Below are 24,802 nucleotides of genomic sequence, written 5' to 3'. Positions count from 1 at the left end.
GGGAGAAACATTGTTCTCCTTAAACTCTGAGAATAGGACAAGAAGCAATAGTCTTAAATTGCAGCAAGGGCAGTTTAGGCGGGACATTAGGAAAAACTTCCTGTCAGGATGGTTAAGCACTGGAATAAATTGCTTAGGGAGGTTGTGGAATTTCCATCATTGGAGATTTTTAAGAGCAGGTTAGACAAAAACCTGATAGGAATGGACTAGATAATACTTAGTCCTGCCATGAGTGCAAGGGACTGGACTAGATGACCTCTTGAGGTAGTCCTAGGATGAAATTGTTTTAAGCTGTATATTTTTGTCCTTGTTTCCTTACACCTCACATCTAATTATCCAGCAGTTTTGTATCTTACTGACTTGAATGGCAGATGAGATAGGAGAACAGATACTATTTTACATATAATACAGGGAGTACTGTAAGAATAACTCAACCAGGAAATCCTTCTTCCAGGCTTCATGATCTAAAGCAACAGGCTGATCTGCCATAGCATTCAATCTTGTCTCCTGCATTATAACAAAAAGATTCTGAAGATGGAACAACTCCAGTTAAGTTCACTAGTTTGGACACTGGGAATTCTCTTGTGAAATGTGGGAAGCACTTGACAACAGTACTTACCTTGCTGGTCTGGATCCATAACAGAGAGGCTTAGAATGGGCAGATGCCACTGAACTTCCTGTAACCAAACAAACCATGGTATTAAATCCCAGCTCCCAGCCAGGATATGTACAAGCTCTTTAAACTGGACATCTTAATCTGCATCATTTACTGGGTATATTTACAAGATGAAATTAAATAAAAATTACATAAAACAAGTTTTTACTTTAAAATGGGCTCCCTTATGTTGCAGTTCCATGTGCATAAATTCCATTAAATTGAGGACAATGGGCCTGACTCCCCTCTCCCAGTCAGTGTGAAACAGGAATAATTGTAAATTGGTGTGAGAGGAGAATCGGGACCAATGGGAATTTAAATGCAGGTATGCGGCAGGATGGGATCCTTTGCTATTCAGTGATCCAACGTGCATGTACAACATTACCACCCACTCAAGAGTAAATAATACCAGAGAAGAAAGCATGTTTTGATGTCTGCTAGCCACTTAGTAAATGCACTTGCTTTAATAATTCAACTTTTTAGACTGTTCCAAGTGGAGTAAGATTCTTCAACTAAGGTGCTATTATTTCTTTTCAGAGGTGAATATGGAAAGGTAGAATGGAAAACATACACCTCTGTAACCCACCTCTGCTCTGGAAAATAGAAGTCCTTATACCACTGAGAACAGTGGAGACTTCAAGCCCTGCTCTCAGCTTACATGTCAGAAATGCAATCAGTTAAATTCTGTTATTAGCTGCTGTCAACATTCCTGAGACGTTCATCTTCTAGTTATGCACTCACCTTTAGTAACATAGGGCATAATGGAACAGTTATGAGGTTCCAAAAGCATTATGTATGGCTTAGTGAAAATTCTTGATGTTCAATTGAACAAGAAATTAGTAACCTAGTCAGATTTGGAAATGATCTGACACATTAATAATACATATGACATTAAAGCTGAACTTACCCAAACTTGCATCATATTCATAGCCATTGACTGCTACTTATCAAATAAACATGATAATACATATGCCAATTCCACAGCATAGAAATTCAATGACCTATAGTTATTAGTGGGTCTGAAAAATTATGTCTATTATAGATGTATTGATTACCATTTTATTGTGTGAAAGCTGTGACTCTGGGTCCCAATCTTACTCCCATATTAATATTTTAAATAGAGGAACCTACAGTTACTTTTGTTTCTTCATTTATAGAGTCTTTCAAAACTCTTGCTTTGAAAGGAATATCACTTTTTAAAAATTCTCCTTATTCCATTACTTTCTTCCTTATTACAGTTTATGGGCCTTGTCATAGGGTCTCACCCCCACTTGGAACTGTTGGGCTCCAATGTGGGGACCTGACTTGGTTTCCCTCTAAACTAAAATCCTAGTTTAGATCTAGTAAAGCTGCCACCACTCAATCAGATATGTGGATTGAGACACGGTCTCACCCCCACTTGGAACTGTTGGGCTCCAATGTGGGGACCTGACTTGGTTTCCCTCTAAACTAAAATCCTGGTTTAGATCTAGTAAAGCTGCCACCACTCAATCAGATATGTGGATTGAGACACAGTCCTTCCCCAAAATCCTAGGGGATTCCAAGAGCCCCAAATCCATGGAGTTCTTACACCCAGGAGAAATAAACCATTCCCCCTGCTTCCTCCCCCCTCCCTTTTCCTAGGAGAGATACCGGGATCTAACTACAGAGGGATACCTCCCCCTTCTCTTTCCCTGAGAATCCACCCAAGGAAAGACCAAACAAGTCCTTAATAGAAAAGAAAAGAATTTATTAAAGAATAAAAAGAAAGTAACTTGTCTCTGTAATCCAAGATAGAACCATACAGGGTCTAAACTTATCAATCTCTGGAGAGAATTCCCCCCTCCCCCTTTCTTTCTCAGTGAAAGCAAAGTAACAGCAAACAGGAATAAAGAATTTCCTTTAGCAAAACACACAATTGCAAATGTAGAAATCAAATTATAAGACTAATTCGCCTTTCTAATTTAATACTCACTATTAAATAGTAGAAACTACTCCAGGAGAACTTGGAGACATGACTGTCCTCTCTTAGATCCAAAAAGAGCTCTCTAACAAAGAACACAGACAAAGGCTTCCCTCCACAGAGATTTGAAAAAATCTTGTCTCTGATTGGTCCTCTGGTCAGGTGGTCATCAGGTACTGCATGTTAACCCTTTACAGGTAAAAGAGACCTTAACCCTGATCTGTTTATTTATGACAGGCCTGATTCTCCATTAGCTCTGATAGCCCCAATTCTCAAAGTACTTAAGCAGGTGTATAACTTTGCTTACTGAAGTCCTCCTAGGATTGGGGCAGAGGTGTGTATTGATGTACTAGTGCAGTCCCAGGGAAATCAGTAGGACCCCAGAACAGCAGGGTTCCATGCTAGTGCATCAGGGCATACATTGTTATTAAAGGTGTAGTTACCTAAAGGCTCCCTCACTTTTCTTATAAGGCGTAGACTTATATAGACACAGCCTGCTACATGAAATACCTCTTACCTTGTTTTCCTGACAAGGGTATACAAAATAAAGCAAGACGTGACACTGTGTATAAAGGTACATGGGGCAAACTCGGTGTTAACATGAATGGTAACAGTTCCACTGACTTCAGTGAAGTTAAGCGGTGAATGCAAATCTGTTAAGGCTTGATCCTGCAAAATGTTGAACATTTTAGCCTGATCCACCAAAACATTTATGCATATCCTAAAAGTTAAGTATAGCTGTAATACTGTTGAAGTAAATGGGACTATTCAAGTGCTTAAAGTGAAACACATGATCATGTGTTTTGCTGGGTTGGACTAGAGTGCTCAGCATCTTGCAGGATTAAGCCCTCAGATATCAGTGGAGTTTCATCCATGTACATTGGCAATGCATTTGGCTCAAAGCGTTTTAAAGGCATTATTACACCCACACGCATTATGAACGTATAAACTTTTGTGTGTTAAAGAAGGAGGTAACTAAACCGTGATTGCCTTTAATGGGGACTACTCGTGAGGTGGACAGGATTTGGCCCAGGGTTAATATCTGTTCTGTATGTAAAGTAAGCAAGATAAAAAGGTAAAAGTAATATTTATCCAGGTTGCAAGTAATCGTTGCATTAACACCTCTTAGCAATTTCAGTGGGATCTGATGTACTATACTTAATGCACAGTACAGCAGGTCAGTAACAATAAGTCTAAATGCTTTATTTAATAATTAAATAGGCCTTAACCGAACAAAGTAGTAGTATTATAAGATCAATCATGAATATACAGGACATAACTCCTACAACCTGAGGGATTAATCCTGCAAACACAAGTAACAATAGATGTGCAAGGTATAAGTAACATTACTCACATAAGTAGTTCCACTGAAGCTAGCAGGAATAGTCACATGCATTAAAGTTACTCATTTGCAAGAGTGTTTGCAGAATCAGGTCTTGCATAGTTTTTTTTTTTAAATAGGCTAACTAGGATTCTGGAAGGCAAAGATATCTACAGTAGATCAACAGGCCCAATCCTGCAGTCTTTAGTCAGGCAAAACTGAGTCAGGTGAGATATTCAGGGTGCTCTGTACTTAACTACCTGAAGAAGCCATAGCAATATAAAACATTTTCATTTATATATTTCATATATATATTGGGGGGGGGTGTGGAAAGACAAGGGAATTATTCTCATGCTGAAATTCTAAATACAATCTATTCTCAAATACAGTAATGGTTCTTACCTTTGTCTAGTACCTACTAAAGGCCTGGAAGTCACAAGGTATTGTGGAAGCAGTTCAGTAGTTGTACAGTAGTTAAAAGATGATTTCAAGACACAACTCTAAACGATTTTGCTTTTAAATGAATGCTGTTCACGGTAATACACAGGAAAGGCTCAGCTCAAGACATCGTACATTGTCTCAGCAGTCAAAACACAGAAGAGTAATTAATAAATATTCTGGATAATTAAATACAGAACTTCCTTGATCACTATTTCAAAGGGCCATTTTCTTATACTGCGAGGTAATAGTTCTAGAAGGGAGGAACACAAACAAGCCTCTCCTGGTTGCTGAGAAACATGACGTTGCTATGGACACTGGAGGAAGTCATTCTCTCTCAGGCAGGAAGCAGTGTCCTGTGACAATCAACTAGTTTGACAACTCAAACAGGGACAGTAATAAGCCAAATTGGTGATGTAACCCCCTAGGTAAAGCAGTGTTAGTGTAACCAGAAAGCTTACATGTTTTACAGTATAGCTAAATGGTACAGTATGTGCAATGCATGTGCTAAAATTGGCAAGATAAATTAATTTATTTAAAGAAGTTTTAAAATTAAGCTTTTCCAGTTAATCTGACAGGCAGTATATCAGAACTCACATACTCTACACATCCCCTGCACATGTAGCATTAAATAATAGCTCATAAAGTAGGTACTGGAAATTATTTATGGCTTAAAAGATACTAAATTTGAGAACATATGAACAAATATCTTACAACGAGGCTGTTACAATGTCAGATTTTAACTACCCTCTAATTTAGGCTTAGAAAATTGGTCTGGTCTAAAAATTGGTAGAAATACTCTGAAGGCCAAGGAGAACATAATTACAAAGTTTGAAGAAAATGTGACAAACTGGTTTTGAGTAGAGCCACATATATTCCCTTAAATATGTGTCCCCAATGATGCACCCTTGCCCCATGAATCATTTGACTCCTACATGATTTCCCTAAGACACCCAGGAGACTCTTGATTCCAGTATGAACTCTGCCAGTGAGACACTTGCCCCCATAAGAAACTTAGGGGTCCCTCACTTGCTGCCTCCATGACACTATTCCCATTTGTGCTGTTCCTTCTGTAAAACACTCAACTTCCATTTCCAAATCTTACCCAACACCCAATCTCCCATCTTTCTTTGGGCCACCTGAGCACTCCTCTCATAAGCTCCCTTTCTTTTGACCCACAAGACTCCCTTTCCCCATTTGGTCCATCTCAACTGGCAGAGAACCAAAGAACTCCACTTAGTTTCCTCACCTGTCAGATGGAGCTTCCATTTGAACAGAAATTAGTTTATTCAAACACTGTTTATTTCTTGCAGATAACAGAAAAAATGTGTACCCTGTTTCCAAACTTTGCAGCAAAAGGAATTAAGAATGCACAATGGCATTTAATTTATTTTTAAGATTGTCTATTAAAAGATGTAGACTAACAAAAGAAAGGAGTTCCCAATATAAGTGTACAACCAGCTTCCACTGAGTGCATATGAAAAGGTTTACTGCAGCTAGCCAACACCCTGATTTGCGCAAGGACTTAAGCATCTGCTTATCTTTCAGCATATGAGTCGTGCCATTTGAAACTAACGGAATGAATGAAATAATGAATGGAGGAAAAAATGAAAGAAAAGTTGATATTTTTTTCTTCCTTTTAAGATGAAGCACTAAGAAGCAATGAAACGATCTTTTGTGATTAAAGAGAATTCTTGCCCTGACCATCACACTGTTGTCCTGTAACTGAATCAGGGATGTCAAGAACCACAGCTTGGCTGATCACACAGAGTTGACTGTCTATTAAGCCTCTCATTTTATTATTGCTTATATTTGCTAGAGCCAATCCTGAGAGCACAATGTACTTTTGCTGTGCTGATTAGAGTGTGCTACACAGAATTTACATTCAGAAAGAAAACGCTTTCAATGGCTGTGTCAAGAAATTAAGGCCAAATCCTGAGGTACTTACCCTGGCAAAACTTTCACTGACTGTAATGGGAGCTGTGTGTTGGTCCATAAGCAGCAGAGAACACCTCTCAGTAACATTTCATTCAAATCTGTTCCCTTTGTAAAGGGCGTGGTCTTGGCACCACTACATTTATCTTATGTAATAAATATGGATGGAATTTTTCCCTTAGTACCTCCTCTCTAGTAAGTGACAGTAATGACCCTTGAAAATGTATTTTGTGTATTACCTTGGGTTGAGCAAACTTTGTAGAGATTAAGCTTTGTAGACCTTTCAAATGATTCTTTGGATATGAAAAACCAGTCTGAGTTTCCTATAAATTGCATAAAAGTTTCCATTATAACCCTTTGATTTCATTCATTTATCAAGTGCCAGATCCTGCAACCCTTACTCACATGAGTATTCCTATTGATTCCATGATCCTGCCCAGACATGACTCTCTTAGGACCAAGAGTGCTGCCAGCAGTGCTAACTGGCTCCGACTAATGCTCCCCAGGTACTGAAGCCATGTTAGTGCATCTGTCTAGATGTAGCTATAAAGGTCCTTTTAGCTGCGTGCACCTAAGGGGAGGGTGAGTTTAAAACCTTCGAAGCTGCAAAAAAAAAGCACAAGAGTGCAACTCTACAGTGTCCAGCGAAGGTGCTTTCTTTATTGTATCTTGACATCTCCAGCACAAATTTAAAAAAATACCAAGGCAATTCTTGCTTAAGAGCCTCAATATTTTTTTTCATTCTCTGATTCTTTTCTGTTCTACGTGAAGTTCTAGTCTGAAAAGTGACTTTGCAAAGTTGATATCATGGCTTCCATGTTCGTTGTATTACTAATTTTTGTGTCAAATGTGCTCAGTATATAAGTAAAAGATTTGTTTCTTAACTACCACCTCATTCTGGAGTCAGGATCAATTTGCGCTTTTTCAATCCTGTGTCAGCATCTTTGATAAAGCGTCTGGCACTCAGCTTTATCTGTGCAACATTTTCTTCAATGCACAGGTGTAAATAACTGGAACTCGGTAAACAATCTGCTGAGGCTGTGCAAGATTGAATAAGATGCAGATTCTATTCCATCTTAGTTCTGGTGGCTCTGTAAAGCTAAGAATATTTTTGTTACTAAACTAAGCAAATACATTACTGTTGTGCATATAGAGTCCTATTTGTTGAGCAAAGAGAGGCCATTTTTAACTGTCACTTTTCAGAGTAAAACTACACTTTAAATATGTAACATTAATGCTACGCTGGAATCATTTTAATTTCTTATTTTAATACAATATTAATATTACTAATTCAAACATATAAGTATCAGAAAACAAATAAAAGAAAGACAGCATTTTTAAAAAGGGATGCTTAAAGTTAGGCTCTCGTTTTTGAAAATTTTGGCCTAAGATTTTTGCTTAGGCTGTTAAATATTTACTTTAATATACAGCACATGCAATGTGAATTACTTATTGATAAAATAATTTTAACATTTTCATTTATTGAATTTGTGTTTAAATTTGCAGCCCTGTAGAATCAGTTACCATGAGGTGTGTGTGTGTGGTGGGTTGTTTTGTTTTTTTTCAAAAGTGCCAGTTCCTATACATTCTTAAATAACTACTACAAAAGAAAACCTGTAAAGGTTCAAAGCCTTGAATCTGTCTCTGTCAGAAGTAATATGTTCCAAGTACAATAGCATATCCCTTGCCATAGTTTACTTGATCAGAAATTATTTAAGGGTTTTCATTGTTTTCTGCATTGCTCAGACTGGTCTCTGATTGATTTAAGCCCTCAGATGAAGTTTCAGGATCTGTAAAAACAGATTTAAAATATTTTAGGTTTACAAGACATGTTCTCTTTTTTTGGAGTTTCTCCCTATTTGTTCTGTTTTCTGATGTCTGTAGGATCTAGATCACGCCCTCTGTGGAAATTTCCATCTTAAAGTAGCCAATACATGTATGTCTACCTGAGCTGTGAATCACATCTCCCAACTTCTGCGTAGACATTCCCTTAGGGGGGGCAAGTAAAATTCATTGGCCAGGTTTTCCAAAGAGCTCATCTCCCAGAGAGGCACCTAAATGATGTGGCCAGACTTTCAAAAGTGCTCAGCTACCAACAATCCCCACTGAGAAGCTTTTAACACCTGCTTTTCTTGTTTATGCTACACTTTCCATTAACTGAATGGATAAATCTTTATATTCTGTTTTAAATTAAACCAACTGGTTCAGTGATTGAATAAACTATTTAGACCTGATATTTTGCTATCCTGTTTACTTACAAAAGTTTTCCATTGTTTTGTTTCTGGCCCCCTGTGAAAAGTTGAGGATTTGTATCCAGGTTTGTCAAAAGGTGTTAGAGCTACAATTTGATTATCAACAATTAAAAAAAATTATACTTAGGCATCTTGGCCTACCATCCATGGGCACTTGGACTTTTTCTTCTTCCAGCATCTCTGACTGAAGTAACCCATCGGGTGGAGCTTCAGGTTCTGTAATAAACAAAATGAAAGGACCAAAATGTTCTACCTTTACTACAGTCATGCCTGGGTACATAAATCTTCCACAAAGAAAGGACAAAGAAAGCTCAACCTTAACTATCCCTCTTGTTTATATATATTCTTACATAGGAGTTGTCATTTACTATATCTGACCTCCTGAGGAGGTGGCAGCTTGGGGCTCTGAAATACTTCTTTTTACCTGTGAATACCATTGTTCAGTATAACCTGAATGTGAATATTTTGGACAACAAAGGAAGATTTTTAATAGTTTGTTGGCCTACATGGCTACAAACTATTAAACATAAAAGGTGAAATCCTAGCCTCATTGACTTCAGTGGGACCAGGATTTCACAGAAGGAGCTTTGCCCTCTTGTCTGCGAATGTCACATTTGCATTGTTTTTGTTTTTCAACCTGCTTCTGCATAAAGAGCTCCAGCCTTCAGATTTTATCAACAAGGAAAATTTTGTAGAAACTATAATATTCTGGAACGTATAGTTTACCATCAGTAGTTGTTTGGACTTTTTCTCCTTCCTGGGTCTCTGGCTGAAGTAAGCCATTGGATAAGGTGTCCAGGTCTGTAACAAACAAAATAATAGAATGCTCTGTGTTTTAAAACACACATCTCCTCATACTTAAATATATAGGGCAACAGGAAAGGTATTTTGATATGTTTTGCTATTATCTGAATAATATGATGCTATGAAGATTTGATCTCCCTTAGGGAAACTTGACTTGCAGGGTTCTCCACCAATTGAGTATTTAGGTTACTACTGGCTAGCTGACTGCCTGTAGCTGAATTGCTCTTCTGCTGAGCTGCCAGTGTGCCCTTTTTTGCCACAAAGTATGAGGCAGTTTTGCAAAAGAGCAGCACAGGGCACCAGGTGGCAGCCAGGTAGGAAGAGTCCTGTTCTCACTTGAAGTCGATCTCTGAGAGCACCAGGATGTGGCCAGTGTGGATCACTGAGCTCTTCATATATCAAGAATTCATCACTGGGGCTGTGGACTATGATGAGAGACCAAAATACTCAGGGGCTCTCTGGAGATGTGGAGCTGGAGAGATACCACTCCCATTCCTCTTTCTGTTTCCCAGTATGTGCATCTATAGAGTGGATGGAAAAGAAGAAAAGTTTTCAGGGGAAAGAGAGTTGATGTGACCTGAAAGAGAAGGAATTTTAGGGGATCTGAGCGAGGGAAAGCAATTTAGGACCAGGGGAAATAACAGCACCTGTGTAAGGGAAAGGAGATAACTGGGGCATTATGAGAACTAGAGGAAAGAGATTTGGGGGACTGAGAAATAAGATAGGAGAAACTCAGTGGAAATGAGAAGAATCCAGGGAAAGAGGGATAGTGAGAAAGGACACAAAGGAAGAGGGAGAGAGACATGGAATGTGTAAAAACTAAAATTGAGAGAGAACTGTAGTTTAAAAAGATGAAAAAAGAGAACATGGAATGTAGCTAAGAAAATAAAACTTGGAGATGGAAGGAAGGAGAGCAAAAAATGGGAAAACAGAATAAACCCCAAGAACACACAGCTTTCAGATTAGGAAATTTTCAATTTAATGGATGCTCTTTCTTTTTTCCCTAATGTAATCATCCTGAAGTGACAGGGCAGAGAATCCAAGTAGCAAAACTGTTGGGAAATGAAGCAACGGAAGAGGTGGATTAGGACTTGGCCTTGTATTGTGGGTGGGAAAAATAGATTGGGGAAGGCTCAAAAGTTTGTCATGGTATTGTGATGTGGTTTGCAGATCCCATCAAACTAATTCTGCTCATCTGTCAAACTCCCAAAGTAGAGATGATGAAATTAATGGGCAGCAGGTTTAAAACAAATAAAAGGAAGTTGTTCTTCACACAGCGCACAGTCAACCTGTGGAACTCCTTGCCTGAGGAGGTTGTGAAGGTTAGGACTATAACAGGGGTTAAAAGGCAACTGGATAAATTCATGGAGGTTAAATCCATTAATGGCTATTAGCCAGGATGGGTAAGGAATGGTGTCCCTAGCCTCTGTTTGTCAGAGGGTGGTGATGGACGGCAGGAGAGAGAGAACTTGATCCTTAGCTGTTAGGTTCACAATCTCTGGGGCACCTGGCATTGGCCACTGTCGGTAGACAGGATACTGGGCTGGATGGACCTTTGGTCTGACCCAGTACGGCCATTCTCATGTTCTTAGAAGAGATACTGGATTTTCTGTAAGTATTGATAGGGTTCGGTTTATGTGGTTATGCACTTGAACTTTGCCATGGTAACCTGAGAATTTTACTTTAAGTGAAGCCAAGTGGATCAATAATTCAGTGCTGGTCTAAAAGATCTCTCCTTTCTTGTAATTGGGACCTCCTGAGGAAGTGACCAGATCTAACAGTGAAATATTGGATTTAACTTCCCTGAAATAATTGGGGCTACTATCATGTTTTTTAGCCTACCCTCTGGGGGTGTTTGAAAGTTTTCCTCTTCTAGAAGTGCTAGCAGATTGAAGCCATTGAATACAGGTTCTGTAAAAAAACATCCAAATGAAAAGATTCAAATTCACATTTACAACAGCCCTTTTTGCATCTAAGGTTTTCCTTTTTTTTTTAAAATGGCAGGTGGTTAACTAAGAGGCCAAAAGAGCCCATGATATACCAGAGTAGCTTCAAAAACATTAACCAAGACATACGGCAAGACATATTTTCCAATTAGTCAGTTCAATATGGAAAGAGGCTTAATGTTCAATATTAAACAATGACAAGATATAAATCCTACATCCCAGCTCAAGTGATGATATTCATAGTCTCTGAATGCTAGAAGATCAACAAACCAAAACATGACTGCCATCATCCAGTCTTGCACTCTCTAAGGGCTATGAGATTTCAACAGTCGGTAGGATCAGGACCCTTAATACCAGCACTTAAAATAACTTCAGAAACCCAGAAGGCAGAATTTTAATCCACTGAAAAAAAAATCATACAACCCAGTCATCATACCCATTACTTTAAATCCCCCTCAAAATCTTATTTTATGTCCTCTGTTATATGACACAGCTTTAAACCAATATTTACTACTAATGGTTTTACCTTTATATGGACGCATTTCTGGTATTTCCCCTAGTGCAACTTGTTTTTCCTACATGAGAAAGAGAGCTTTATCATCATCATACTATTTACAAGAGTTACAATTTCTAGCATGAATTTAAAATTCAGCTGAAGATACCCCCTACATACTATTAACATGACTAAAGAGAAAAAATGAATGATGCTAGAGTGAAGTGTTTGAGATCAGTCCTCTTGTATTCAATATTAACAATTTTCAACTTATTGTGAATGACACACTGAAAAGAAATTGCTGTTAGCTTATTTTGTGTTTTATGAGAAATTCTAGGCTTTGAAAAAACCCAGTATTTGAAAAAAACCTTCAGTATTTGCACATACGGCACACCACAGTCATACCAGCAGACAGTCAGTCTGCCATGGTACTGTCATAAATATGGTACTGCCAAAACAAAACGGTCCAATCAGCCACTCAGAATGCAACTGGAAAATTAAGGCAGAATTTCTGTCCAGCACAGTACAAAACACACTAACTTTTGGGTGCAAAATCTATATTGGCTCATGTTAACTACTACTATGAGCTAATAGGCAATTAGTTGCTCAGTTGCCCAATCTGCATACATAAATGCTAGTTTACACATGCCACTATAAAATTTTTGTATATTCAACAGTGTGTGTGCATTTTGTAGGGGTCTCATTTGGCAGATGGGTCTCAGCATCCAAAACTATAATACAGCCCATGATGGGTTGTTCACCCCAAACCGGCCTGGAAGGTGTTAATGAGGCTCAGAAAGGGCCAATTAACCAGCTAAGCCACAGCTGAGGGGAATTAGGTGGCCTAAATAATCCCCTGAATGATGACAGGACCATGGTCTGGAATTGAGCAAGCTACAATTGCTAGAGATAGGTCCCTGGACTGGAACCCAAAGTAGTGGGTGGGTCTGGGTTCCCTACCAGCCACTGGGGAATTGCCTGAGACCGTTGGTATGGAAAGATTTTGATAGTCCAGAAAGTGAACCACTTAGTGACCTGACTGGAGGACTGAGTCACGAAGAGGAAGCTGCAGCTCCTGGAGCGAGAGAGTGGCTGCAGAGTGAGAGTGACAGAGTGCAACCACAGGAAGGGGCATTGGCCTGGCAGTGCTAATCCCCAGAACAACCTGGAGGAAGCGCTTCCAAGCAGTGAGTAGAGCACCCTGTGACACACCCATAGATGACTGAATGGAAATAATACTAGATGGAGTGTGACATCACCTGTATCAGATCATGGGCTAAACGCTTCAGAGCTTCTTGAGTTTCTTCACTAATTTCGGTTTCTGTAATGACCTCCCAGCTACCATCCTGGAACCTCACAGGCATGGAGAAGATAATCCCTTCGGGGATACAAAATTGACCTAAAGAAAAAATTCCCCCCCAACATGTTTCTTTCTGATTAAAACACACAGTGATGTGCTCAAATACTGTAGTGGTGAGTAGCAATCTAAAACTCTAAAATAGACAGATTATTGCCTTTCTCATCATACAATTCAAAGAACACTGAACTCCCTGATTCATCATGACTGCAAGTTTTAATTAGGAATCCACAAAATCATTGTGTACCTTAACAAAAGATATGCAAAATTCCTTATTTCCATCTCTGCTTTAAATGGCACATATGAAAATATTTCTGATCTGAATTAAAAAATTACTATTACACTTATTGAAGGAAGCTATAGAGTAAAGCGAAATCTTCACAGTATGTGTGAAATACAAATAGAAATTTACCTTCGCTGAGTATTCCCATTGAGACAATCTCCCCAGGAGGAGAGTCTTGATACCAGTATCTCAGCACAGTAGCTATTACATGAGCAGGTGACATGCCTAAGCAGTGATGCTCCCGGGAACTCAGGGAACTCAGTACAAATGCAAATTCTGAATGCACCCAGTTGCTGCCATCAAGAAAGGAGAGATTTTTAATATAATTATGGAAGACTCAAGATCAGGTAGTTTTCTAGATTAAATAAGAACTAAAGACAGTGGGAGATGTCAGTATGGACTAATACAGTTCTCAAACAGGGGTTCTCAAACTTCATTGCACCATGACCCCCTTCTGACAACAAAAATTACTGCATGACCCCAGGAGGGTGGACCGAAGCCTGAGTCCACCTGATTCCCACTGCCCTGGGTGGGGAGCCAAAGCCAAAGCCCCATTGCCTAGGCAGGGTAGGAGTCAAAGCCGAAGCCCAAGGGCTTCAGCCCCAGCCAGGGGACCTGACCCCCGCCACCCAGGGCTGAATCCCTTGGGCTTTGGCTTTGGCCCCTGGCTTCAGCCCCAAGCCCCAGCAACTGTAAGCTAGCTCTGGCGACCCCATTAAAATGACCCACTCTGGGGTCCCAACCCACAGTTTGAGAACCGCTGGACTAATTCAATCCTGAGGGCTTAAAGCTAGTCACCTACAGCTATAGATAAAAGCACAGAGGTAGAAGTGGCCTGGTTGTCAGAGGTGAAGAGTGTTGCAGGTGCAGGTCATTTATTCAAATGCCTTCTTTCAGCATTCTAAATTGTAGTGGGGACTCCAGAAGGCCCTTTTGGTGGAGGTAACCGGGGGGAATGTGCTGACTCTGCAAATCCTTAATCATAACCTCTCCGCTGCTCCCTTGTGGCTGCAGGGTCCCCTCAGAACACAGACTGTTCGACTAGTGCTGTCAAGTTAATAAAGCCAGGTTTTCAAAGGTATTTAGACACATAAAGATGTAGACAGGTGCCTTAGCTGGTTTGTCAATAAAGATTAGGGCCTGGATCCACAAAGGGACACCAAGCATCACAACCTCTAACTTTTAGGCACCTAGAAAATCACAGGAACAGCACTGTGATCCACAAAGCCTGGGTTAGGTGCCAAGGCTCCTTGTACAATGCATGAGGGGAGACGGGCACCTTAGCATTGTAGGCCTCACTTGGCATGAGTAACTAGACAGAGGCGAGGCCTCATTTCTTGGGAGACAGAATTATGGAGGTAAATAGATTAGCAGGCTGGAAACAATGTCTGTATTAACTAAGATAAGGGGGAACATCCAGGGAATCATTTACAAGGGACAAGACAACAATGTATAAAATAAAGCCTGGAATGTAAGGTGAGGTATAGAGTAAGTCAAACACTAATAGCGCGTGGACCGAGCATGATGTACAGTGGTTGGTTCCTACAAAGTAATAAAGTCAATACCAAAACATGATGCTATGTATAGTAAATTAATGTGATGTGTAAATGTGTATATAAAGAAAGGGGGGGGTTCTGTGTAACTTTGGATGCATGATATACCCTGTACCCACCCACTACATTTGTCTGATCAATTCAGTGTAGCTTTGCTGTATGCCAAATTTAAAAAAGTGATGAGACTGGTGTCTGAGTTCTTGGGGGAACCAAGTGCAAGAAGTCTTGGAGGCTACCCCAATAAGCATGAGCTCCACAAACCTAGTATGCTCGGTAGGGAGCTGCCTAACCTAACCAGTGGGAGATGGAGATAGCTGCCTATTTCTTCCAGTGATCCATGAACCAAGGAAAGATAGGTGCTTCTTTGCCTAATTCAAGTGCAGGGCCTGATCTGATAGGTGTGCTTAGAGGCTGACCAACTCCATTCAAAGTAGCTAGTGGAATAAGCTCTCTTTTATAACCTTTAGCCCAGTGGTTAGACCACTCACCTGGGATGTGGAAGACCACCAGTTCAAGTCCCTCTTCTGCCTTCTGAGAAGGGGTTTGAACAGAAATTTGCCATTTCCCAGGTGAGTGTCCTGACCATTGGGCTACAGAGTCAGTCTCTCACTCTCTGGCACATTTAATAGTCAGTTTTTTAATTAAAGTGGAACAATTTCAACAGGAGAGATTGAGGCGCCATCAAAAATTGGCAGGGAACAGAGAAATGGATGTAGTTCATGAAACTACTTTAACTCATTTTTGGGAAATGATTCTATTTCAAGTTGATTTGTGTCCCTTTAGTATTATGCTAGAAAGTATCATCTTTAATAATAATAATCTCCATGTATTTGTGAGTGGCCTCAGGTTGATATGGATTTTAAAAGGGTAACATTTAAAAGATCAAAACGAAAAACAAATATATACTGTACCTATCATAGATCATGTCCAGCAAATGGCGTGAAAAGTTAGGTGGGCCCCAGATAGCACTGTCATATCTGTAAACTTTTGCTTTAGACAGATCAATGTAGCTACTGCCACTGATATTACCCCAAACAATCACATCTTTGATTCCTGTAACAAAGAAGAATATATAAAGATGAGTGAACAGAAAGATTTTGTGTTTTAAATGCCTACTGCCTTGGAGCAGGAGTCATTTTACCTCAAAATTGCTACAATAACAAAAAAGAACTTAATGTATGAAACCCAGACAGAAATTGAAGAAGGAACTTTAACCTATCTGATGCTGTGGTATACATTAGTGCAGGGGTTCTTAAACTGGGGATCGGGACCCCTTAGGCGGTTGCGAGGTTATTACATGGGGGGTTGTGAGCTGTCAACCTCCACCCCAACCCTGCTTTGCCTCCAGCATTTATAATGGTGTTCAATATATATATATAAAAAAATTTAATTTATAAAGCGGGGGGTCATACTCAGAGGCTTGCTGTGTGAAAGGCGTCACCAGTACAAAAGTTTGAGAACCACTGCATTAATGTATATCATAGTGCCTATTTAAGTTACTGGATAACAAATCAGAACAAATTGCAAACATGGTAATACTACTTTTAAAGCCTTAGGCACCAATTCTTAATGGTGAACTTTAAAAGATAATTAAATAAAAAATCAAACGGCTTTGGTGAATACCAAAATAGCAAATACCTGGTGAATTCCCCAAATAATAGGATATTCAACATATTAACTTCAAAGAAAGGCGGTGACTGCACCTGCAAAAATGAGTGTGCAGCTTGTACTTATAAATGTCTGCACTTCTCTTACGTAGAATCCCACATTTGCAGGTGTAATGGGTGTACTTCTGTTTTTACATATACTCCAACTGCATCCTGCTTTGAAAATTCATAATTCTGACCACTGAAGTTCCCAGATTGTGACTGATATTTAAGAGTACAAATACAAATTACTCACCTGCTGAATTCATATTCAGTTTCCTGGCCAGCATAGCTTTAGCTGCATTTTCCAAGAACATTGCCACAGCGATAATATTCTGGCCGTCAATGGATGGGGCAAATGTCATAATCATTAATGCCCTAAGGTTCACAAAGGTTTTTCCTGACACAATAACTTTGACCCTGCTGTTGGCATTCTTCTCAATCAGGGAACCATACACCTTACATTGCTCAGTCACCTGTCTGATGCAGTCTTCAAGTGATGGGATCTCGTGTTGTAAGAGGATATCATCAAGCAAAATTACAATATCAGCCTGAACAAAGGCATCATCTAATTCAGTGTGCATTGAGACACTGCGAAGGAGCGGGAATGCTAAGTCTTCAGCCTCCATTACAATACCATGCAGAATTTCCTTGTGATGGCTACTGTCAAGCAGATGAATGCTAACCTCTGTTGCCATCCCAAACACTTCTCCATTGGCCAATAATGGAATCAGGTTATAGCAGGCAGGAGCTGATGCACTGATGAGAAAATTTAGATATGGAAAATCTTTGTTAATCAGTAAATGCTGCCGTTTGTACTATAAAATGTATTATAAAAATGAATGACAAAGAACTTAGTCTTGTAGCTGATTAATATTCAAATGATCTATTACCTTATATCATTTCAGTTTTGCTTTCATATCATTTCGTGTATTAGCATAATGCTGCAATATTTGGATTAACAACACTATATGGGCATATTTATTCATGTAAAAATTTCCTCTATGCTTTAAAATAAAACATTTCATCAAAATATTTCTATTGGGTTCTGCTATTGTAACAACGTTCTTTTTCCAAAGGTCATTTGGGGGCTAAATTTGGCCGAACAGTGTCCCTTTAAGTTCATATCACCTTGCCAGGTTTTTTGGGGGGAAAAGGGGGCACAAGAAGGATTAGATTGGGAGGGAAGTTTAGAAGCTGCAAATAAAACATAAATACCTTCTGGAATATCTATTAAATGCCCATAAACAATAGTGATGAGTGCAGTAAAAATGACTAAATATATACAACCTATTCCAAGTAAATGAATCAGCAAGTACTTGAAGAATTTAGTGCTTTATTTATAGTATTTTTTAAAACAAATTGCTACAGCTATGGACAATGTTTTACAAAAAGAGCTTTTTAATTTACATTAAAATTTAATTAAAAGGGACATCAGAAGTTGATGTAGTAATGTGTTTTAAGGTTTAGGATTTTAAAGAAAGAATTTACAAAAAAGATAAATTACTTGTAAAGTGTAAGTACCTCAGTTAATATAAACAATATCAAAATGTATATGTGCAAGCCCCACATTCATTTAATCAGCTGAAGAAAGACTGTATGAGAAGAAATATATTATTCTAAAGCTGAATGAATATTACTGTGCTTTTGCTTTCTCACCTGCTGATCCAGACCTGCAAGGGGTTGATAAGACTTTTAATATATTCCTCCTCTTTCTCAATTTCTATGTGGGTCTGCAAATTCTCCTTAGCAATTCTCAGCATCTGCTCACTCAGCATGTCCGAGGTGATGCCATAGTAATGCTCACAATGAAGAAAGGACATTCAGTAATTAGAGTGTGGCCCCAACACAACTAAGTTTTACCACATAAAATAATGTTATGTAACATCTCAAAAAGGAGGAAGGAATGAGAAAAGACTGCAAAATGTTGATTAGCAGTACAGTAACTCCTCACTTAACGTTGTAGTTATGTTTCTGAAAAATGCAACTTTAAGTGAAACAATGTTAAACGAATCCAATTTTCCCATAAGATTTAATGTAAATGCGGGGGGTTAGGTTCCAAGGAAATTTTTGGGGGGCAGACAAAAGGCATTATATACTTTACAGTACTGTACTGTGGTGGGGAGGTGCCCCTGGCTTACCCCACACAAGCACAGCCTGGGGCAGACAATGAGGCAGGCAAGAACGCTAGGAAGCACCTTGCGCAGCAGTAGCTTCCTCCCCCGCCAGAAGAACAGGTGCTGACCTTGCTGGGGGATGCTCCAGGCCCGCCTCTTCTCGTCCCCACTCCACTCCAGGCCCGCCTCTTCCCACCCCCACTCCATCTCCTCCCTGGAGCATGCTGTGTCCCTGCTCCTCCCCCTTCCTCCCAGTGCTTCCCTGCTGCCAAACAGCTGATTGGCAGCACTTAGGACTTTGTGGGAGGGAGTGGGAGGAGCAGAGATGAGGTGCTTCCCCTCTCCTCCCTCTCCCACCAGTGGCAGATTTAGAGTTAGTGGGACCCTGTGCTCAGCTTCATTTTTGGGCCCCCTCCCGTGGGGGGAGCATTCTCTCTTATCTCCCCCCACCATTTTTCATTCTTTATTTCTCCATTCTCCTCCTGGGGCTCAGGGATGGGAGTGCAGAGTCTGGGAGGTAGTTAGGGTGCAGGAGGGTGCTCAGGGTTGGGTGAGGGGTCTGGGAGGGAGTTAGGGTGCGGGAGGGAGCTCAGGGTGGGGGTGTGGGAGAAGGCTCAGGGCTGAGGCAGGCAGGAGGTGCAGAGCACTTACCTGAGGCAGCTCCTGTTTGGTGCAAGGGGTGTGCAGGGGGCTCTGCACAGTGCAGCACCGCCCCCCTGGCTGGGATTCTGGGATTCAAAGCACCGCTTCTCTCCGGCCGGCTTTGAAGGGGAAAGCGCCGCTTCTCTCCGGCTGCCAGCTGTGTGGCTGCCCCTGCTCCTCCTGAGTCCTCCAGCCCGTGCTCACAGGGCCACATTCCGAAAGGGGTTTTAGAGCTGCGGGCCAGGGCCCTGGGCCCCCCTTAGCCCAGGGCCCTGCAGCCCCTAAAGCCCCTGCGTTCCGGGTGGCCCTGCCTGCTGGGGGGGAGGAGCTTCCCAGCTCCCTCCCTCTCGGAAAGTCCTAAGCGCCGCCAAACAGGTGTTTGGCGGCGGGGGAAGCACTGGGAGGGAGGAGGCAGAGGCGAGGAACTTGGGCAATGCTCCATTGTAAAGTCAGCCAAATGACATTATAAGGAAGCACTGCACAACTTTAAACGAGCGTGTTCCCTAATGGAGCGGCGACGTAACTTCGAAACAACGTTAAGCGGGAAGATATTAAGTGAGAAGTTACTGTACTGAGAGTCTTTTTACCTGGGCATGCTCCATAAAATCGTTAAATCCTCCCAGAAGCAGGCCCTTCCCTCCACGGTCCAATAATTCCCGCCAAACAATTGGTGAGCGTTTGTGTTTCCATCCATTCTTTTCACAGATATCATGAAGCCACTGCTATAGGCAACACACCCAAAACAGTTTTAACAATTTTTTCACATGCAAAAAGGCAATATTTAAATATTACTGCTGGTACTTTCCAATGTAAGATAGTAATTCTTATCTAAATGCACAGCTGCGGGATACTTCACAGGTCTCCCAAATGTGAATATTTGAAAAACCAACCAGATGGCTGTGATGTATTGTGCAAGGAGTTAATTAGCATGGGAACAACATATCATACTTGTCTCCTTAATCATATCATTGTGAAAAGTATTGCTCAGCTGGTTTAGCAGTGAACTGTAAGAGGTGATACTATTTGTAAAACCACTCCTACAGCTTTGTCTGCCTCATGAGATAGTTCTGGCATTTTTTTCTTGTAACTTCCCCTAGTCTCTCTGCTGCAGGTAAGATATTACCATTACCCTAAATAGCTACCAGCGGTTAGATAATAAAGGAAATTACATCTACGAGATTTAATTTTTCTGTAACACATGCAAGAAATGCCATTTCAGTAAGGAAGAACTTGAAGGAGGCAACTGTCTTTTTCCATTGTCTTTTTGGTAGCCCTTTTTTTAAATAGATATTATTTCAACTGTTTTGAAATAGATGATGCAAACTGGTTTACAGATGGGCTGAAAGAGTTGTCTAGTTGTTCACTTAGCTTCTGTAATGTTGTCTAGTTGTAGCTTCTGTAATGTACAGCATTTTATCAAATGCTATTTTGTAACTACTGTCATCCATACAACTACAACTACTACTTATTATGCTGCACTCTACTACGTGCGTACCAATTTAGTTTAACTGGTTATTAGAAGCATTCACGGAAATCAATTTCATAAGTCATCTAATAGTTTGATGATACTGATTCTTAATTAGTCTGACTTACTCTAGATATGATCTAGTATATTATGGCCACAATAAAAGGGAAATTATCTTCAGCTGGACATTTCTGATACTATCCATTGCACATTCACATACTTAGTGACAGATTCTCATACACTAACGATATTTTACAGCATTCTGCTATTAATATAATGTATTCTTTGTAGTACTATAGCACTTAGACGTATGGACCAGGACCCCATTGTGTGAGGCACTGTACAAACATACCCCAAAAAGCTCACAGTCCAAGTCAAGAGACAACAGATGGATACTAACAGACAGAGAGGTAAGCACAAAGAAACAACGAGATAGTACTGTCAGAGTACGGTGATCTATGTGACACCACCAAAGTGCTGTAAAGGGAACTTAAGAGTAAATGAGAATGGGGCTTTTAGTTTCAATACTTTCAGGCATTGTAACATAAAACTGTTCCTTCTCGACAGATTTATTGGCAAATAATGATTGAGAAGGAATATATATTTGAAATACGCACATATTAGAGGATCAGTATATAATAGGCTAAGCAGGCACTTGTACACTGAAGGAAATAGTAACTTCTTTAAGATTTTAATATCAAAATATAATCTTAGACTGGTAATCATTCTGCCATCATATTTTGTATTATGATTTGTAAATGTCCCAGACTACAATAGTAATGTGGTGTCTGAAACTCATGTAGTTTTCAGAGCCAGAAAGTGGTGCTAATATGCACAACAAAGGAAGCACACTACAGATCAGAGGCACATTCCATGCTCAACCTGAAGCACAAGGGCATCTATTAATGAACTGAATTAAATACCCTTACCTCCCACTTGTCAGGATGCTGAGTAATCTTGTGTATCTTGAAATTAGGTAAATTAATCTGAAGATAGTCGGCCAGAAGTTCTGCCTTAGCAAAGTGTGGACAGTCTGCCTTACCTGAAAATAAGGGAATTAGCATAACTCTAAGAATTTATTAATCTGATTGATGAAAGACTCATAAGATACACATTTTGAAAAACAAGTCATTCTGATTCAAAAGAAGGAATAAGAGAGGGGACTTTACAGGACCAGTTTTCTGTGGGCTCAGGAACAGTAGTAGTATAAGGATATTAAATACCAGGAAAGAAAATTTTAGGGAACGAAGACATCTAAACTCCAATTCAACAAAAGTACTTATTCACATGCTTAACTTTAAAGGGGTTAAGGAGGATAGTAGCAGTAGGAAGAAGGTCCATTAATAAATGAAGAGGGAGGTGAAATTAATGATGACTCAGAAATAGCTAAGATACTGTATTTATTTTTTTCTTTTTTCTTTTAAAAAAATCTGCCTTTAACAAGAAAATAAAAGAAGCTTTGAAAATCCAGAAGTAAGAGAGTCTCTTTAAAAAGCAGAACCTGACTAACTCACACTAATGACTGGGAGACCCTAATCAGGATAATTGAATCTTATAAATTAGGCTACAATCCTTCAAGGTGCACTGCACAGGCAGATCTCATTGCACCTGCATGGAGCCCCAGTGAAGTCAATAGGAGACTATCTACATGGGAAACTTTACAGGATAGGGACTTAAGTGACAAAGCAATTTTTTAAAATGCAAGGATGCAGAATTAAAGTGCATGCTGTTCATTTATATGTCAAATGCCATTTTGATTATGTATGACTATACTCCATGATATACTGTGTCAGATGACTTGAGCTTGCACGGCTTGGGCTGTGGAGCTATAAAACTGCAGCGTTGACATCTGGGCGTGGAGTGAAGCCTGGGCTCTGGGATCACATGAGGAGAGAGGGTCCCAGAGCCCAGGCTCCAGACCAAACCCAAACATGTACACTGCAATTTTTCAGCCCCATAGGCTGAGTCAGCTGACATGGGTCAGACATGGGTGTTTAGTTACAGTGTAGACACACTCTAAATATTCTGTAGCATACTTTGTAAATGTAATGAAGATGTAGTAATATGTGACATCACTACAGCACTCTGTGCTATTACATTTTTGCTGAGATGGGAAGACAACACCATTACTTGTAAGAATTATAAGTCTGCAGAATAGCAATATTCTATTGTACTGGTAAAGAACAGGTAAGACTTGAAAAATGTGAACACATCAGTCTTTATAGATGATATACATGCTTGAAAATCAGTTCAGGAAAGCAGCCCAATTCAGGATTGCATTTAAGTGCCTGCTTAAATTTATATCCCATTGAAGTAAATTACCTTCATGAATGAGAGGAAAAAAATGGGAGGTAATGTATTGGATTTTAGTATCAGAGGGGTAGCCGTGTTAGTCTGGTTCTGTAGAAGCAGCAAAGAATCCTGTGGCACCTTATAGACTAACAGATGTTTTGCAGCATGAGCTTTCGTGGGTGAATACCCACTTCTTCGGATGCAAGCAGTGGTAAACCATTTGATAAAGTTTCTCGTGAAATCTTACTCTCCAACTATATTCAAATTGGTTTAGCTAGGAACTGTGCCATTGGTCCTGAACACTGGCTTGCCAGCCATAAAGCAAGTGTAATGATAAAGATGTAATATTTACTGTTGTTGTTATCTTAACATCTTCATTAATGAGCCACAACAGAAAAAAAATAATTTCCAAATGAGACCAAGTTGAGAGTTGTATGATTTATACTCCTCACACTATTGCTACCGCTGGACACAGAGTAATTTAAAAAAACAGCCAGAACATAACAAAATGAAATTTCATTTGAAAAAATAAGTAATATATCTGGAATAAAATAATCAAAAATACTAGGATACCATGGAAGAAAGAAACCAAACCCAATAATATGGAATGAAGACAAGGTCTGATAGTAGACAGCAAATCAGATGTATTTGCAACATGATGTGACAGCAAATACAAAATGCATGTGCAACTGAACAGGGCAGTTGGATAGGCCCTCTATGCTGCAATCATGGACCACTCTTGGACACTAAGGCCTGCAATAATGAGTGTGCTGAAGGGCAACATTTAGTCTGAGTGTAAGGGAAATCTTCCTGGCACTGAGATGTATAAGGCTCCCAGGGAGAGCAGGTGAGGCCTCAGCCCTACAACCAGACTGGGCAAACCCTACAGAATGTGAAACAAACCTATGGGCCCCAAAGGATATGAACTGAGTGAGCATGGAGCTGCCCCCAAATCCCCTAACTGCCCCCATAGCCCTCCCTGTCCCCTCTAACTGCCCCCATAACCCTTCCTTACCCCTCTAACTGCCCTATACCCCTCTAACTGCCCCCATAGCCCTCCCTGTCCCCTCTAACTAGCCCCATAACCCTTCCTTACCCCTCTAACTGCCCTATACCCCTCTAACTGCCCCCATAGCCCTCCCTGGCCCCTCTAACTGCCCCCATAGCCCTCCCTGGCCCCTCTAACTGCCCTATACCCCTCTAACTGCCCCCATAGCCCTCCCTGGCCCCTCTAACTGCCCTATACCCCTCTAACTGCCCCCATAGCCCTCCCTGGCCCCTCTAACTGACCCCATGGCCCTCTAATTTCCTCCATGCTCCTCTAACTGCCTATACCGCTCTCTGCCCCCACCTAACCCCCTCTGGCCTCTCTAACTGCCCCCATAACCCCTCCCCCTCCCCCTAACTGCCCCTCATACCGTGTCCGTGTCTCTGTCCCCTCTAACTATCTCATAACTAGCTCAGCACCCTCCGCTCCGCTCCGCCGCCGGGGCAGTCCCTGGGGGAGCGAGCAGGTCTCTCACCAGCCAGCACGAACTTTGCCATGAGGTGGCTGGCGGCGGGGCACGAGCCCCTTGGGCAGCGGCTCTTGGCTGTTGCTTAGTAACGTGGAGACGCTGCCTCTAGTCAACCTCGCCGCGCGAGGGAGAGCGCGAGAAGTT

General features: G+C 40.6%; 2 protein-coding genes across 14 annotated transcripts in view; both read right to left on the bottom strand.

Moving 5' to 3' along the window:
- DYTN (dystrotelin) overlaps positions 1-6,736 on the bottom strand; it is a 66,325-nt gene extending 59,589 nt beyond the window's left edge. For 5 of the 8 annotated variants that reach the window (XR_005586051.1, XM_039493904.1, XM_039493903.1 and 2 more), the window contains exons 1-2: positions 3,952-4,263; positions 620-677 (exon numbers count right to left, since the gene is read on the bottom strand). Coding sequence is in view for 7 of the 8 variants with exons in the window: in XM_039493904.1 (XP_039349838.1) it covers positions 620-677; positions 3,952-3,993 (100 nt within the window). In the remaining variant the exon portion in view is untranslated. Of the gene's footprint in view, positions 1-619; positions 678-2,609; positions 2,646-3,951; positions 4,264-4,320; positions 4,767-6,530 lie in introns of those variants that run through there. The other 3 variants (XM_039493906.1, XM_039493905.1, XM_039493907.1) reach the window with 3 other exon arrangements.
- A 190-nt stretch (positions 6,737-6,926) lies between these two features.
- On the bottom strand, positions 6,927-24,800 carry MDH1B (malate dehydrogenase 1B). 6 transcript variants are annotated; one of them, XM_039494158.1, is made up of 13 exons: positions 24,665-24,800; positions 21,779-21,891; positions 19,972-20,103; positions 18,285-18,427; positions 16,882-17,384; positions 15,891-16,032; positions 13,556-13,719; positions 13,046-13,185; positions 11,820-11,868; positions 11,190-11,258; positions 9,270-9,344; positions 8,685-8,759; positions 6,927-8,081 (listed from the first exon to the last, which is right to left on the bottom strand). In XM_039494158.1, exons 1-13 carry the CDS (start codon positions 24,684-24,686, stop codon positions 8,005-8,007), a joined length of 1,704 nt encoding a protein of 567 aa, XP_039350092.1. In that variant the 5' UTR covers positions 24,687-24,800; the 3' UTR covers positions 6,927-8,004. The 6 variants fall into 6 exon arrangements, with proteins under 6 accessions (XP_039350092.1, XP_039350094.1, XP_039350095.1 ...); XM_039494160.1 differs by having other exon boundaries at positions 19,972-20,106; positions 24,560-24,729; XM_039494161.1 differs by having other exon boundaries at positions 24,560-24,729.
- Positions 24,801-24,802: the final 2 nt, after the last annotated feature.

The sequence above is a fragment of the Mauremys reevesii genome, linkage group 11, assembly GCF_016161935.1.
Source record: "Mauremys reevesii isolate NIE-2019 linkage group 11, ASM1616193v1, whole genome shotgun sequence".
Lineage (NCBI taxonomy): Eukaryota > Metazoa > Chordata > Testudines > Geoemydidae > Mauremys > Mauremys reevesii.
This window is presented reverse-complemented; position numbering and strand designations above follow the sequence as displayed.